Source organism: Rhamphochromis longiceps, linkage group LG1 (genome assembly GCF_057381845.1).
Source record: "Rhamphochromis longiceps isolate RC_006_pf linkage group LG1, R_longiceps_female_GT1.1, whole genome shotgun sequence".
Taxonomy (NCBI): domain Eukaryota; kingdom Metazoa; phylum Chordata; class Actinopteri; order Cichliformes; family Cichlidae; genus Rhamphochromis; species Rhamphochromis longiceps.
The window spans coordinates 3,925,754-3,942,751 of NC_140557.1; the positions used below are offsets into that span (position 1 = coordinate 3,925,754).

The 16,998-nt window shown below is 40.8% G+C and overlaps 1 protein-coding gene and 1 long non-coding RNA gene across 2 annotated transcripts; one reads left to right on the plus strand and one right to left on the minus strand.

The window, feature by feature from the left end:
• Positions 1–1,365: 1,365 nt before the first annotated feature.
• Positions 1,366–16,243, minus strand: galr1b (galanin receptor 1b). The gene is made up of 3 exons (XM_085408772.1): positions 15,469–16,243; positions 14,002–14,067; positions 1,366–2,775 (listed from the first exon to the last, which is right to left on the minus strand). Exons 1-3 carry the CDS (start codon positions 16,156–16,158, stop codon positions 2,458–2,460), a joined length of 1,074 nt encoding a protein of 357 aa, XP_085264898.1. The 5' UTR covers positions 16,159–16,243; the 3' UTR covers positions 1,366–2,457.
• On the plus strand, positions 10,817–14,768 carry LOC146678133 (uncharacterized). Its single transcript, XR_014912023.1, has 2 exons — positions 10,817–12,077; positions 13,376–14,768. It is a non-coding gene; the product is annotated as an uncharacterized LOC146678133 (long non-coding RNA).
• Positions 16,244–16,998: the final 755 nt, after the last annotated feature.

Sequence of the window (16,998 nt, forward strand, 5' to 3'; positions counted from 1 at the left end):
ATCATGGCATGAAGGAATCGCAGCAGTGATAGGATTTAGGACATGAGCCCCTGGAGTCTGGATGCTGACGGAGGTGAAGATGAGGACTGAGGTCTGACTGATTGAGGCGACTGTCTGGTGGAGATGGGAAGGAGGGTGGGTTCCACGAGTGTAAAAAGGAGAATGTGATAATAAAGGACGTATTCACACAGCGTTACACACTCAGTGTTTGTTTTTAAATTTCGATCGCTTTCTGCAGGAGCTTTCAAGCTGCCCTCCTTCAGCTTCACACCACGCGCAGTTCTCTCTTCAGTTCCTAGCGACATACGCAAGTGGGGAGACATGATCAGATGATTGGGGTCAGGTTTGTGAGTCAGCCTCACCTGACACCACACCCTAAACGCACATCTCCACCCCTCCCCTGCAGATGGAGAGCACAGATTTAAACTACGTGAATTGGAGGCAGAGTGGCTCAAAGAAGGTGGGCAAGAAGACGATGATTTGACTAGATTAATGATGACGGTACTGAGGCTGACAGCATGAGAAAGAGGTAGTGATGTAAAGAACAGAACTAACACCCAGGAAAGTAGTCAGATGATTGATTACAGATCTTCCTTACTGAACTTACAGAAATGCTTTATATTAGGTTAACTGGTGATTCCACATTGGCTGGCAGGTATAGAAAGCGTATTGAATAAAGCACTATATGAATATGTCGTTATGTTTGGTCATACGTGTAGTCTAATGCAGCGGTCTCCAACCTTTTTGGCGCCACGGACCGGTTTATGCCCGACAATATTTTCACGGACCGGCCTTTAAGGTGTCGCGGATAAATACAACAAAATAAAACCAGTACCAGTACCGAAAAAAAGAAGATTTATTCATAACACACATGAAAAGACCCAGGAAAACCGAGTTAACGATAAAAACGGTAACAAACTAATGCTGAAAACCGATAAAACCCTGAAAACCAGACATTTCACACCTGAGCCTCAACTCTCGCGGCCCGGTACCAAACGACTCACGGACCGGTACCGGTCCGAGGCCCGGGGGTTGGGGACCGCTGTTGTATAGTATACACAGTATAGTATAATAGAATACAGCGATATACTTGACATCACCATGTTTAACCAAACAGTACGAGAGTACAGAATATTACAATTGCTTCCCTTTGTTATGCTTTTACGTTTTAATAAAGATGGTAGTTTTATTCACTTTTATTTGCCAGGTTTTCATTTGATGCCATATATATGTTTCTTCTTTTCTTCTTCGCTCTGCACATATACTGGCACTAAATGTCGGACAATGCCCTTCACATAGACATGAGAGTCCAACGCTTGTTGAAGTCAGTTCATACTTTATTTACACACAAAGAAACTGTGGTCAAACACCTGTGATTACACACACTATAAATATTACACAGATCATCAAATACAGACCTTGCTCACTGCCTAGTTAAGTCAAATCATTGGTAGTACGTTGCTAATGTGGAGTAATTGTCCATAAACATGTGTTATTGTCTTTCATGCACACACATTCATCACATCCAAATGGTCATTTCTGTTCTCTGTCCCCTAAAAGAAAGGAAACACAAAGTTTGACTGTGGACCAAAGCTGAACGAGCTTCATTAATTATTAATACATTTTTAATGAATCAGACCTAATTTCATAACGTGAGACACAAACAAACTCCAGATGTTATAAATGTCATTTGAATCGGGATAAATATTCAGATTTCATGTTTTCAAAGGTTCGAAAAGGTTGCCAATGAATAAAAAACACTGAATTATAAAAAACTGAAATTATAATCTGAACCAGCACAATTATTATAAATAGATAAATAATTTTACACCATTAAAACTGAAATACAGATTTAAAGGTTTTTTTTAAGTAATTAATTAATTTTTGTAAAAACAAATTGCAGAATTATTTATTATATTTTAAATATAATTACATTTTTTAACTGATCTGGTTACTTTAAACTCGCATGTCTTTCTTTTAGACTCTCGGTCAGTCCAAACAAAATGAATAAAAATATGAAAAATGTAAACGTTTATGTATATTTCGTTTGTATACCGTATGATATGATGACAGTTTACATTTTCAAACTGAAAGATTTCAGGTTGCGTTAATGGTCTGAAAAAATTCTTCTTATTTAAAAAAAAAAGCAACAACAAAAAAAACATAAAAGTATGAAAGTTTCAAAATTTTCGATAAAAAAACCAACACATCACAAAATGTTTTTTTAATATTAAGTTTAAAGCTTAAAAACAATATCTGAAATATCTTTACACAAAACTTAAAGCAGTCCAGCAGGCTCTGCAAGTTTCTGATGAGTCTCTTGTTTTCTTGTGAATAAATCCTCCAATCACGTGCCGTCTTATTTTCATGTGACCTGCCTGCAGCAGATCCACTCAGAAAAAGCTTTCCCTCATTTACTGCTAGATAAGCACCCTGAGCGTCATTTATCTTGGCCCTTCATATGTTGGTGGTGGAGTGTGTGGTGGAGAAGTTTTCCATGCGAAAACGAACCACGTTTTCTGTGGGAGGCGGCGGGTACAGGAAGTAGCAGGTAAAGACCTTGCGACAAGCTTTGCGGAAGTTCTCAGACAGGAAGGCGTACAGGATGGGGTTAACACAGGAGTTTCCATAGGACAGGCAGTGGGACACGAGGCGGAAGACATAGGTCCCCTGGGTCAGGGGGAAAGTGCCGAACTCCGCCCACATGACGATGATGTGGTGGGGCATCCAGCAGATAGTGAAGACAGTGACGACCAGGAGGACCGTCTGAGCCGTCTGCAGGGAGAGATAACATATGTCGTACAGTATATCAGCACGCCCCTGTATACTCCGGCAGTAATCTCCTAAACGTCTAAATACTTCACCAGTGCTCCACCATCACCATCACTCAGCCAGTGACTTCTCCAACACTCCACATAGTCCACAAACACTCCCTAATCACTTTACAAATACTCTCCGAGCTCCCCACACATACTAAACCAAAACTCCATAAACAATGTGAATTCACTTTCCAAACACTTAGAAATATGCCCGACAAATATTGACCAAACACTCCTCAAAGATTCCTCAAATCTCCATTAATATTCCTCAATATTATCCTCTAAAGTCCACCACCGCCACCACTCAAAGTAATCCTGTTATTCTTTCCTTATTTTCTGTATATACTTTTTCAGTGGCGGATGTTCATATTAAACATGGAAAAATATTTGAATGATGAGGCCAAAATATGTACAACTAATCTCCGCGAGCCAGGAGGTAAATGGACTTATATAGCATTGTTCTACTCTGAGCCAATAACAAGCCACTTCACCCATTTACACAAATATTCAGACAGCACTTTCTTATTATCACACACTCCAATGGATCCATCAGCGGTAATTTGGAGTTTGGCATTTTTCCCATTGATGCTTCAACTTGAGGACTGGAGGAGTCAGCCATCGTCAACCCGCCACTTGCAGCTCAGGCTTCAGACTGCTCTGCACACTCACTTTCAGACAGGTTTTTCTTCTATTGGATCTGCATGATGTCCTAGAGGGAGAATATTGTTAAAATGCCATCTCGGGCACATGCCTCTGACTGTGACCACGGCAGGCTGACTCACCTGTGGTTCAAAACCCTTTGTGAGGTGCAGCCAATCAGAGGAATTTTGACTTAAAGTGAATGATAAACTGCAAGAGCAGGGCAGCATAATTGCAGAATAAAATAACAAAAGCAAATCTATCAGAGTCCATGAATAAATGAATGAATGTGCTAGAAATTAGAATAATTGGTCCCCTTTTAAATGCTCATTAACTACAGTATGTTACCATTATATCTGTGAATCACTAGAATCACATTATTTTCCATATTTTTGTCTTTATTTTAATACAGAGCTTTTCTCTCTTAGTTTATTCTTTTCAGTTATCAGAAATCTTATTTTTGGTGCGATTATTGCAAAGCAAACAATAACCACTCCAACTGCACCTCCCTGAGCCTGTTTTTTCCTGTTAAAATTCAATTCAGTTCAATTTTATTTACACAGCACCAAATCACAACAACAGTCGCCTCAAGGCGCTTTATATTGTAAGGTAGACCCTACAATAATACATACAGAGAAAAAAACCCAACAATCATATGACCCCCTATGAGCAAGCACTTTGGCGACAGTGGGAGGAAAAAACTCCCTTTTAACAGGAAGAAACCTCCGGCAGAACCAGGCTCAGGGAGGGGCAGGGCCATCTGCTGCGACCGGTTGGGGTGAGAGAAGGAAGACAGGATGAAAGACGTGCTGTGAAAGGGAGTTTTTCCTTCCAACTGTCACCAAGAACTTGTCTGATTGTTGGCGGTTTCTCTGTATTATCGTAGGATCTCTACGTTACAATATAAAACAGAAATTTAGGCTCCATATGACCATAACCAGCGAAAAAGTAACCCAAGATAGATCAAATATCCCTCTGCATCATCATGAGCGCATTACACTCAAACTCACCTGTCACCACTCATCCTGCTGGCTCCCCAGCTTATATTCCAGTGGTCCACGATCACTCTTTGTCAGACTGTTTTTGTGTGTTTGTCACAGTTATCTGCCTAGAGTTTTTTTCGGTACTTTTTTAGACCGCTAAGTCATCGTCAGCCCTTCTCTTATCATCCCAGTCTGTTTTGGGACTTTGAGTTTCCTCCGCTGTGATAGTTTATTTAAAATATCTTTTTGAAACATACCAAAGACCTAAATATTGTTTCATGAACTATTTCTTAATCTGTACTTTACCCGTAAGATGGTAATGGCTATTTATTTTACCTTTCATGTTTTATGTTATCTCTTGTTACTGTAGTCACTTGGAAACTAATGGAGATCAGAGTTTGTCCTTTTTTGAGAAGCAAGATTCAAACCGCGTGATGTTTCCAAGGGTCACAGGGTTAAGTGTGAATTAACTGTGTAAGGTCCACATTACAAAACCGTAAGCTATCACAAGTCTTGGCAATCACTGGACAGTAAATGCATCTTCTAGCGACCAAAAAATCCTAAACAAAAGTTTGTTTCTTTGTTTTTTTTAAATAAAAATCTCCAAACTTGGGGCAAGGAGATGATAACTATTAATTATTAACTGTCAGAAGGCAGGTCTGGACTTCAAAGACTCGGCCAATAATGCAGACACCGATCCTGCTCCACTTCACCTGCACTCGGTAAACACATCACTTAACAGTGTGTCGCTGTTTTACTGCTGAAATACTTCACAGCAGAAACTGAACATAGGCCTGATTATAGATGGAGCTTTAACAAGCTGTTCTCAAAGAATATCTGCATTTCTTGTAAATCTTTGGCAATGAAGAACTGACTTTAAAAAAATGAAAGTAATAACAGAGAAAGTAATAACCCATCCCCAGACACTACATCCTGAAATATATATGAGTTCAGTGTTTGTCTTAACAGCTTCAAACCAATTTTTTTGTTGTCATATTTTTACCGTGACTCATCTCCAAAGTCAGCACATCACATTTCCGCCCACAACCCTGGAACCGCACATTTATCCATACTCAGTTCATGTCAATATTTAATCTAATTAAAAAGCCTCTTCTCCCACACAGGCAGCTGCCATTTCACACTTCAACTCGGCAACAAAAGCTTCTCAGCTCTCATTTATTAAGCTTTCGCTCTCCCAAAAGTCCTCACTGCTTTGTCCCAGTTATGTCTGATTTTTTTAAAATGTGTTCACACTCACTTAGTATCCCGTCTGCAAAGATTCTTTCATTATGCTCTCATGAAAATGTTCACTTCACTTGATTTCTACAAGTGTCCTGACTGTTCACAGTTTCCATGCTCTTTTCCATAAAAGGGTTGTTTTGTTCTTGTTTGCTCTCACAAAGTCTAATCCTGTTACAGACAGCACTTCATTCATCCTCCAAACTAAAGCACACCACTAATGTTTACATGGCTACACTTTCAGAAAATGTTGCAAATTTCAAGTTGCAAAAAAACAAACATTCGTTAAAGTGTCATCTTCTCTCCAGAAAAACTCCCACATGTCCTAAAATATTCTCACGTTGTAATCTCTGTCTGAGAGACCCAAAAATATTTGTTATGCTTGTTTTTAACGTCTGTCATACTGTATATATACTATTACATTTGAAGATGATCATAACAAACATGGCCAAAGTACTCCCTGAGAGCCAGAAGCTCAGGCTTCAGACTGCTTTGTTTCCACTCCCACCTGCTGTCAATGAGGGCGGATATCTCTAATATGATCATCTCAGGCACACAGCTGTTCCTTTTTTTTTTGTTTGAAAGAAGCACCAGTTAAAGGGAGCTAAAGCATCTTTTTTCAGACAGAAGATGACCTGAAAGCCTGAATTAAGGCCCAGTGTAACATTCAAGGATTACTTTGAACTGTAAATCAAGCAAAGCTGATGTAGCCAAGACTAAAACTGTGGAGCCTTTGCGACTTTTGTGGGTTTAAGACTAGTCTGATGCAAAAGCAGGTGAGTGTGTTAGCTGATGGACAATGATAAAATACGCAGGGCTTTATAATATATCCAAACAGAGCGGCCGACAGGTGATAGATGACAGTCTGTCCACTTCAGACGTACAAACAGACTCTGAGCGCTGAAAGCAATCCAGCTACGCTCACTTTTACATTTTCCACAACTGAGTCTCACAAAAATAAAATTTCTCTCAGGTGAAGGACGGTGCTCGGCTGAATCCTGGGTTTCAAACATCTTCAAACATCAACTAATTTTATATTTGAGCATTACAAGATGTATTCACTCGTATATTTAACTTCTCCTCCATGACCATCAGGAGGCATCTGAGCCCAACAAACCAAGCAGAGTCCTGATTTGAATATCACTGAATCAAAGCCAGCGCTAAACCTGAAAATCTCTTGAAGACATGGAGACAGAGTAACTCCATAGAGGCTGCGAGACCCTTACAAGAAGTAGGAGACAGCTGATGAAGGTGTACTGTGGGGATCTGTTGTTGATTTAAAAGTTCACACAGCGAACACTGATTCGATTTAGTTTTTTCTCTCTTTACTGCACAAAGATCAATAAAACTATTCATCCTCAGGACTGTGGGCAGATGAAACTGACCAGCGACCGAGACGTCTGCGTTTCATTGTATGAGACTGAAGATAACAGCTGACTGCGTGTCTGACAGCGAGGCTGGAAATGGCATGTCCTCCGAGATGATCTCAGTTCCAAAGTAATCATGCCGGGTCTTCTTGTTTTTTGAACTCTTGTGTTGAAATCATTGTTTTTTGCAGCTAAATCTGCGTCGTAAAATTTTATTGCAGTCTTACGTGAAGAGATGAGACTCAGCACTCAACCCGAACATCTGCTGAAACATTATACTGTTTATATGGAAACAATCTCTCTGTTTTCAGCTGCATTAAAGATTCCACGACCTTTCTAAAAGGTTGTACAGAGCCACATGTCCACTGCATGCTCAGCGTCTGAATATGGACACACTGGATTCTATTTTAAAGAGCTGTTGGACTAATGTGTTTTTCTTTATAACAGTAACCCTGGCAAGTTAAGAGCAACAGACTCACTAATGCCACCGACAGACAAAACTGCACTAAACAGTGCCCAGATGGAAAATCTCAGCTGATTGCTTAATATGGAGTTGAGGACTTTTCCAAGAAATATTTTGAAAAGGTTGTTTGGTGTGCTAACCACTGCAGCATGCTCGCCTCACAGCAAGAAGGCCCTGAGTTCACCATCAGGTCAGGATCTTTCTGTGTGGAGGTTGCATGTTTTCCCCGTGTTTGCGGGAGGTCTCTCTGGTACTCTGGCTTCCTCCCACAGTCCAAAGAAATGCAGTTAGTGGGGTTCACATCTAAATTGCCCATAGGTGTGAATGTGAATGCACAGACTGGTGACCTGTCCAGTGTGTACCCAAAGACAGCTGGGATAGGCTCCAGCGCCCCCGCGACCCTGAATCGGACAAGCGGAAGAGGATGGACGGATGGATTCTGTTCCACAGGTCCTCTTATTTCATAAGTTGATGCAAATATTTGTAAATTCAAACAAACTAATGTAGTCCGGATGGAAAGCACTGAAAGGTGCCAAGTTTCCAGCCCCTTATTTAATTTCAAACATAATAAATTCACAGGTGTTGTTTAGTCATACGATGCGTTGTTATATTTTATTACATGGTTTTATTGTCTTTCTTGTTTGTGTGAATTCATATGATGTTTCTGCTCTCACACTTTAATCAAGTGTGTTATCTAACCATGTCACACCAGCATAAAACCTTGCACAAATATTGTAACAGGAAAGAACTGATGAAACATTTCTTGGTTTATTTATGCCTATTTTGGGTGTTTTGCATATTTCTGACCACATATTGTGTATATATATATGTGTGTGTGTGTGTGTGTGTGTGTGTGTGTGTGTGTGTGTGTGTGTGTGTGTGTGCGTGCAGTGTTAGGGAGTAACGAAATACATGTACCGGCATTACGTATTTAAAGTACAAAATATGAGTAACTGTATTCTGTTACACTTACCATTTAAAAAGGTGGTAATCAGAATACAGTTACTTTGTTGAAATAAATTTAATACACGGCGGCCATCTCCGGTTTAATGTGTTAGCTTAAGCCCTCTCTATGCCTTCTCCAATTGTCGTTTAGCTCAGTTAGATGAGCATACGGTCATATATCACATGCCTGAGAGTAGCAAGCCCGGGTTCGAGTATGACCCATGGCCCTTTTTTTTAAATGGGTCAGTTACACAATGGACCCAGAGCCAGCAGTGCACGGGCAGACCCGCAGCCCGCACAGCCGGTCCAGCTGCTGGGCCAGATGCTTGCGGAGATCATGGCGATGCATAAAGATGCAGAGAGCAGAGATTGACAAACTTCAGTACCCAGCCAAGAGCCAGACCCAGGCATTGGAGAGGATGGATGGGGCAACTGTGCACCCCCTCTCTAAGGGGTGCCTAAAAAGTAGTACTGAAAGCTATCTATATCTGAGGCCTTAGAAGCTTCTATCCCTCTGGTATACCATAGAGATAGAATCTAGGACAATAAACCAGATGTTCTCCACTGAACCATCCAAGGTAGGGGAACAGTATGAGAACAGCCCCACTACAGCTGGAGACAGAGCAATACTTTAAGAGCATCTGGGATGAGGACGCAACCCAACATGAACGAGAAATCAATTCACTGATACACACCACAAGGAGGTACAGCAATCACATCAGAATGTCATTCGGACTACAGATGTGTAGTCAGATGGTAACAGAGAGAAGGAAGGTAGCCAGAACTGAGGGGATTGCACTACCAGAAATTTACACTACACAGCAAATTCAAAAGTGTTAAATGTTTTGGTGTTAATAGTCTTCTTGCAAAAGTAGAGTTAATTTTACTCTAAGCAGAGTCACATTCTTTTAATGTAACTCTGAGGTGTAAAATGATAGTAGTTAAAATCGAGTGTTAAAAATGAGTGTTTCTCTGTCAAATCTGGAGGTGTTACAATGGAAACATTAACTCTTGACCTCTTAACTCTGAACTCCTACAGGGGCTATGACACCAACAGAGTAAATTCACAGACTCCGCCCCCAGCACGGCTCCAATCGAAGCTGAAGTGAAGCCGTTTCAGAACATTTTGCTCTACATATTTGAGTTGTTTGCCATGCTTGGTAAGTCATTTTTTCAAAGATTGTTTAAATTATTATTATTAACTTTTACTTCTGTGGCTCTTTGGAGTTGAGACAAAGCTGTGTGAAAGGCATTAGCCATGTTGCTCGGTGATAGCATAATATTCTGTTTTAGCTAGCTGAAAGGTATCGTTTGCGGGCAAATACCACAGCCTTGAAAAAAAGCTTGCATGTGAATTTTCAGTCAAACTTTTGGTCAAATACACCTAAAACAATGTGTAGAATGTGAAATGTTGGTATAATGGTACTACTTGAAGCCTGAAAACGATCGCCCATAAAAACAAACAAACAAACGAGCAAAAAGCAGTAGCAGGCGTCCTGACTGGGTTCTACGTTAGCATAGATCCCTCCAGAGTTTTGTGCACACGGTTTAGGTAAAAATGGAAAAAGGTTGAGGTTTTACATTTAGTTCAGTATTACCTGTTGCCTGTGTCTTTGTCTTTTGGGAAAATACTTTACACAAGTAGTGACTCAAAGAGGATTCCTTTTTCTTTTTTACTGTGCTGCAATTGTTTACTGGATTATTTGTGCCATTAATTAGTGTCAACTAATTTTTATTCAATCTCCACACAGGATATGCTTGTGAAGATGGAATATGGGGGAGAGCAGAAGTGCGCTGAAGTTCCACAAAGGGATGAATGAAGGACATGCATATTGTATTGAAGAAATAAGTGATGAGAATGCTGTTATTTGCATTTACCATGTCAGACCTTTTGATAAACACAATTCTAATGAAAGTGAGAACATGTACACTGTTACATCTTTCAGAAAATGTTTTGAAATTGTGGTGCACAGTTCAGAATAAATGTTTTTCAAAAACCATTGCATCTTTTTAGTAAATGTTTATTTCCAAAAGAAATGTCTAGAAGTTCAGAACAGTAAAATTCCCGCTTTTTAGAATGAATTAGAAGATAACTCTTACGTAGTTAAACTAAAATACTCTTTGAGAGTTAATATATAAACTCTTAACACCAAGTGTTAAATTATCAACTCCAGACAGATTTGGTGTTTAACACTAAATCAGAGTTAACGTACCAACTCTCCAAAAAGAGTTAAATTAACACTCTCTGGTGTGGACCCATATAGACACTTTAATAGTGTTGAAATCAAATCCGACAGTGTTAATTTGGACATGCTGGATTTGCTGTGTACAGACATCGAGGGCAGCTGCAAGTGCCTGGGAATAGGAAAATGAAGACCATGAAGAGGCCACAAGGAAAGTCACACCCACCAAAATCCTGCAGAGAATAATGCAACTTCTGAGGAGTGAGCTGTAGAGGAAGAACACGACCCAGGCAATCAACACCTACGCCAGGGGTGGGCAACTCCAGGCCTTGAGGGCCGGTGTCCTTGCAGGTTTTATATGTGTCCTTGAACCAACACACCTGATTTAAATGGCTAAATTAGCTCCTCAACATGTCCTGAAGTTCTCCAGAGGCCTGGTATCGAACTAATCATGTGATTCAGGTGTGCTGACCCAAGGTGAGATCTAAAACCTGCAGGACACCGGCCCTCGAGGCCTGGAATTGCCCACCCCTGACCTACGCCCTGCAGGTGATCCTTGGGTTGTTGAGAATGACCAAGGCAAGATCCTGTGGGACTTCCAGATACAGAGGGACAAACTGGTGAGGGCTAACCAGTTGGACATAGCGGTGGACAAGCAGAGGAAGACAGGATAACAACATCAGGAAGAAGGAACGTGAAAAGTTCAAGAAGTACCAAGGACTGAGAAAGGAGCTTGAGAGATGTGGAGGGTGATGGCAAAAAATGGTCTGATCTGAGCACTCGGGGCAGTGACCCTCAAACTAGGCTGTTGACTCCAGCAGATCCCAGAAACGTCATCCAAGGAATCTGTCCAGAAGAGCGCAGTCCTGGGAACGATACAGCCCAGGACCCTCAAGGCCCGAGTCCTCTGGTTGACTTGGGTCTGGTGGATCCGAGCTTGAAGGATAAAGACCGTCCACAGGGCGAGCTGGGATATATTTATATATACAGCAGTATGTCCTCACAAAGAACTCAGCTGGCTGGTGTTTCCGTGACACTGAAACATCAATCTGACGTGAGCGCTTACATAATTGTTATCAGTGTTATGGTGTCTCTTGTTTCCACAGAGGATGGAACTGGTGTGAATGAAGGCCCAACATTTCTCTCCTCTTCAGACTTTGTGGGAATCTCCTCTATTCTTAGTCCTGTTGTCTAAATATTTACCCAGTAGCGTTTATTCCTGCTCCACTGACCCGAGAAGCAGCAGATACTTTGTTGTAAATTGCCTGTAGCTAATGTCTCTCTGATCTGTTGGTACGGGAGATCTGCACACTGTCGCCTGCCAGCTAGGACCAAGTAACTCAATCTTTGAGGCTTGTCGCCCACACCTGTCATGTTGAACTTCTACTGCTCCACAGCTGTCACACTCTGGGCAAACTATGACCTACATGATGGGGCAGGTGAGCTAACACAACTGAGCTGCTGGCTGAACAGGTTTGACTGTGATGGTGATGTTTAATCATATTATATTGATTTTTTCTTGTTCCCTCAGTGGCTTTAAACCTGAGGTTCCATATTATGCAGACCAAAGCATACATTTTAAATAGAATAACAAAAATCAACTTCATTAGTTTCAAATACCTCTCCACCCTTATCATGGTGTGATGGGGGTGTCCTTGCTCAATTAATCCCAAGATCAGTATTGCTGGTGACAAATGCCCCTGGCAGGGTCTCTGAAAGCAAAGTGTCGGCAATCTGAAAAAGGAGACATAGCCCCCTCATAGAGCCATGCCTGGTAAAGACGCTAACTGGCCCGCCCCCAGCAAAGAGAAAAGACATTCAGAGTTCCTCAGCGTGACAGAAAACTGATGTTCAACTACAGATGTAATCAGTTTGATATTCTAATACAAGGGAAAGAAGTCCAATTTCAAAAATACATCTCTTTTTTTCTATAAAGAAATGCTGATTTGATTTGGGCTTAAATTCTAAGAAATAAATGTGTAAAATTACAGAAACAGTTCTATTAGCACATTACGCAGACCGTCCCGTAATCCAAAATCAGACATTTTTTAACTGGCAGAATCTGTATTTTGTTTTGCTTTTTGTTAATGTGAAAATTATCTGTTTTTATGGTACATAGTGAAAAAACACAAATTTTCTGATATTTTATTGTTTATCTATTACTTATTTATTTTGGCGTAGTATGAAATGCCATGGGGGAGGTCCACCAGACCTAAAAGAAACAGGTGCTGTCTTACACCAGACTCTTTGCTCTAACAACTCAGATGCTGTTTCAATTAAGGATTACAACTTATTGTAGAGAAGATAAAAAGCTAGAGAACCCATGCAAACACGGGGCAACATGCTCCAGAAGAGATGCTCGAGATGGGCAACGTTTCCCCACATTTCAAATGAATGCGGTTCCTTTTTACCACTAAACATTCTAGTTTGTGAAGAACTTCTATATGCTAAGCACCAGAGTTATAAGCGTATGCATTTCTAAAAAACAAAATATATGCAAAAACAAAAAAATATTTGCTGATAAAACAAGATGGCTGCATGTGCATTCAGGTAGGCACCACTTTTTTCTTATTTGTTTTTTTAAAACTACCCTCTCCACGTCATCCCTGATACAGCTTCTTTCTCCCGAACTGAGCTGTGTTTCCTGTAAGAAAAACAGATCAACGTTCAAGCTCTGCTAATGCTCCTTTTCTTATCTCTCCTTTAAATGTAACTGTTCTCTCCATGTGGCTCACAGAGAAAGAAGACAGAGAGGACAGCGCCAAGAAGAAAAGACCACCTTCAGTGCCAGCTGCTATTGTTTTAGAGGAGCTCATAAGTTTCTTTTTCAGGCAAAACCTTTTAAGATGAGCCAGTTCTTCATAATGAACCTGTTTCCTTTTTTTTTTAATTAAAGAACCTGTTTATATTCTGGGAGAAAAAAAACAGCCTGGCAGCCAAAAGTTTCATATAAAATAACTCATTTCTTACAGTTAATACAGCTGCCAATCATCCTGTTACAGGGAATCCTCCTCAGCATCTCTTCATCGTAACAGTAACAGTGTTCAAACAGCCCGCTGGTGCTCGTTTTCAGTTTTGACTCTCTCTTTTTCCTGTATGGTTTGATAATACTGTGCACTGGCTTGCTGCTGTACCAGTACCAGACCCATAGTCCCTACCAGTTTGGATGAAAGTTTACTTACAGGAAACAGCAAGCTGTCTTTCCAACAACTCATTAAAAATAAAAGCTGGAACACCTGCAGCCTTTTTAATTCACGAGCCATGTGTAATGCATTTACAACTGAGTGATTCTTCCACAGAAGGTAATCGTATGCTTGGTCTCCCTGCATGCAGCGCAGCACAGAAGGAAGAGGAGACCCTTACTTTTTTTTTGGAGCGCTCAGACTTCTTGGACATGTTCTTCATTTTTTTATGGAGATGAAATAAAATCTGGAGAGAAAAAGTAGAGCAGACAGATTAATTTTGAAAGAAATACTTCTTAATGATTTATCAAAAATGGATCAACTGGTCTGTAAACAGCAAATGCATCAACTTGGTCAACTTGTACTCATATCAGCAGCTGAAGGTTAAAGTTACACAGTTAGATGCCAGCTGGAGGAAGTCACAGGCCACACCAGAGGACTTTTATTGTGACAGTCGGCTGTTACATAAACACAAACTGACTCTGTGCTACTTCAGCTTGACACTTTTATCTGATAAGTGACTTTAACCGTGAAAAAAATCCAAATAAATGAACCTGGAATTTATTGTGAATTTATTTATTAATTAGTTCCCTGGTAACCGAATTACAGCCACTTTCAGGAAGCAACAGAAATGTTCATTTTAAATCTGTTTAATCTAATCAATGTGTAGTTCAAGTCAACAATCTGTAGGTATTAAAAGCACTTCGCCAATAAAATAAATACATTTTTCACATTCCAGTGGCAAGCTGGGATTGGTTCCAGCCCCCCTGTGAACCTGAAGGGGATAAGCTGATGGAAGGACGGACTTGTACTCATTTAATACTTATTATTTTGTAAGTTTTGTTTGTTTATTAAATAAGTGAGAGCAAATGGTTAACCCATCAGAACTGAATTTATATGTAAAATTAATATTTTTGTATTATTTGTTTATTAAACAGTGCAAACGTGTTCAGAGATTTTTCTTTGGCTGGATTCCAGACTTTTATTAGCAGAAAATGTGATTAATTGCGTTTTAAAGCAATTAATGAATGAATCAGAAAACATTTTACACATAAACTGATAATAACTGCTACAGGTATCGCTGAACGGTTATTTATGACTGACTTATAACAGATCAGCTTTGACGCTCACAGATCTCTGACAGTCTGATCATAAATTTAAATGCAGAGGATGGATATTAAACCGGTTATCAGGGGTCTAGGATGCTGATGTTTTTACTGCCTGGTTTAAAGAAAATGAACCATATTTGATGTTAAGTTTCATTTAAATAAAACAGTTGGGGAAACGAATATTTAACCTCTGGGAAATGTCTCGATAATCATTACGATGAAGCAAAAGCTTCTTACCTGCGTCTGGTGCGTTTATTCTGAAACTTCAGCTGGGTATTTTGTATGATGTTATCATAGTTTGGTCATATCGGTTTATCACATGTGACCCACATTAAGCTGACCTATTGAATTGGTTTTATTCTGAAGCGCCACACCGGTGCTGGTGAGTGCGCGCCTCACGCGCGTTTTTACGCACAGCTTTTATGATCTGCAGGACTTTGTGCACGGCCTTTGGACCTTCTGCTCTGTTCTTAATGCCTGTTTTACTGCAGCTGGGAGTCAAACATTACCCTGTTAAATGCCTCCTATTTTGAACTGACCTTAGTGTAACAGCAGCTGATGAGGAGCAGCGGTAGCAGGTACCCCAACACCAGGAGGGTCACTTTGTAGGCGTTTTTGGAGGCTCCGGCCCAGTCCTCCCAGCAGAAAGTTCCGTTGTGGTAGCTAATGAGGCCCTGGTGCTTGGCCACCGGCACCGAGCACACCAGAGACATCGTCCAGATGACGCACAGCCCTGCCAGTGCGTTCCTTGGGCTCCGGACGCTCAGAGATTTGTTGGAGCGCACCACGGCAATGTAGCGGTCCACGGACATGGCCACGAGCGTGAAGATGCTCACAAGCATGTTGACGGTGAAGATGTAGTGTACAAACGTACAGAGGAAGGCCCCGAACACCCACTCCGGCAGAGTGTAAATGGTGGCTTGGAAGGGCACGCAGAAGAGCAGGAAGCCGAGGTCCGCCACGCTCAGGTTCAGGATGAAGATGTTGGTCGGGCTAAGCGAGCGCCTCCCAACTCCTCCTCCACTTCCACCGCCGCCTCCCCCACCTGCGCTGTACCCCACCTTCCCTATCACTACTAGCACTAAAATGTTCCCCACCACCCCCAACACGAAAATGATCCCGAACACCACCGGCACAATCACCGACTCCGGTGTGTGTCCGTCGTCCTCTGACCGATTGAACTCGGGGAGGTCAGGCACGGAGCAGGAGTCGTTTACCGGGAGCGCCATAGTGGGGCAGCTGGAGGGTTAGAGGTGCAGAGAGGGACAGGCTGACAGAAAGACCAGCTCCATGATCCCGATCAAACACCTCCAGCAGCGGAGTCAGCTCTGAGACTCTGAGGACTCCTGGAAACACTGCAAGTTTAGGGAAACGTTGAAGGCTGTTTCCTGTCCGGGGACTTCAAAGTAAAGCCATGTTATTCAAAAGGTAGTCCTCTATTTCTTACTTTTATTCGTGCTAATAAAGAACCTAGATGTTCAGCAGTGAACAAAGCATCTTCATTTCATCTTGAGAAAGAACAAAACAAAACGTCACTGAGAACCAGAGCACATAAAACAGTATTAGAGTGAAGGCACAAAAAGCAGGTGAAATTTTACATCTTAAAGATGTCAACAGATTCCTTTAAAAGCTCAGGAGATATTTAGTTAATTGAAATTATTTATAAAACAAAAAGTTCACTTTTTAGGGAGTAATGCAAATAAAAAAATAAAAAAGCTCCAATGCAGTGTGTGTGCAAACATTTTATGAAACTCAAACAACACTTTTTAAAACAAAAACTATGGACCTGTTATTATTTACATCAGATGCATATTTTTAAAGATTTGTGTCCCAGAGATAATGTCACTTTTTAACATGTTGTGATATAGAGACTAAAGTGCATGGCATTTGTTGTTGTCACTGTATATTCTTGTATAATAGGTTTCTGGTCACTTTATATAGTTAAACGCTATGAGTGTGGAGTGTAAGAGTTCGACCTTTTGCAAAAATGAGCAGGAATGAAGCTGAACTACTAAGAGTTGGTTTGATATTTTGTGCTTTTTCCTCATTATTTTTTGTCCATTTTTGTA

Bases quoted from the DNA above. Each gene is read 5' to 3' on its own strand.
- galr1b (XM_085408772.1), bottom strand. From the start codon at position 16,158: ATGGCGCTCCCGGTAAACGACTCCTGCTCCGTGCCTGACCTCCCCGAG. The intron at 14,068-15,468 runs GTCAGTTCAAAA...TTTTCTCTCCAG, and splicing joins TCAGCTGCTGTTACACTAAG to ATTTTATTTCATCTCCATAA. The intron at 2,776-14,001 runs GTAAGGGTCTCC...CTCTCCCTGCAG, and splicing joins CTGAGCGCTCCAAAAAAAAA to ACGGCTCAGACGGTCCTCCT.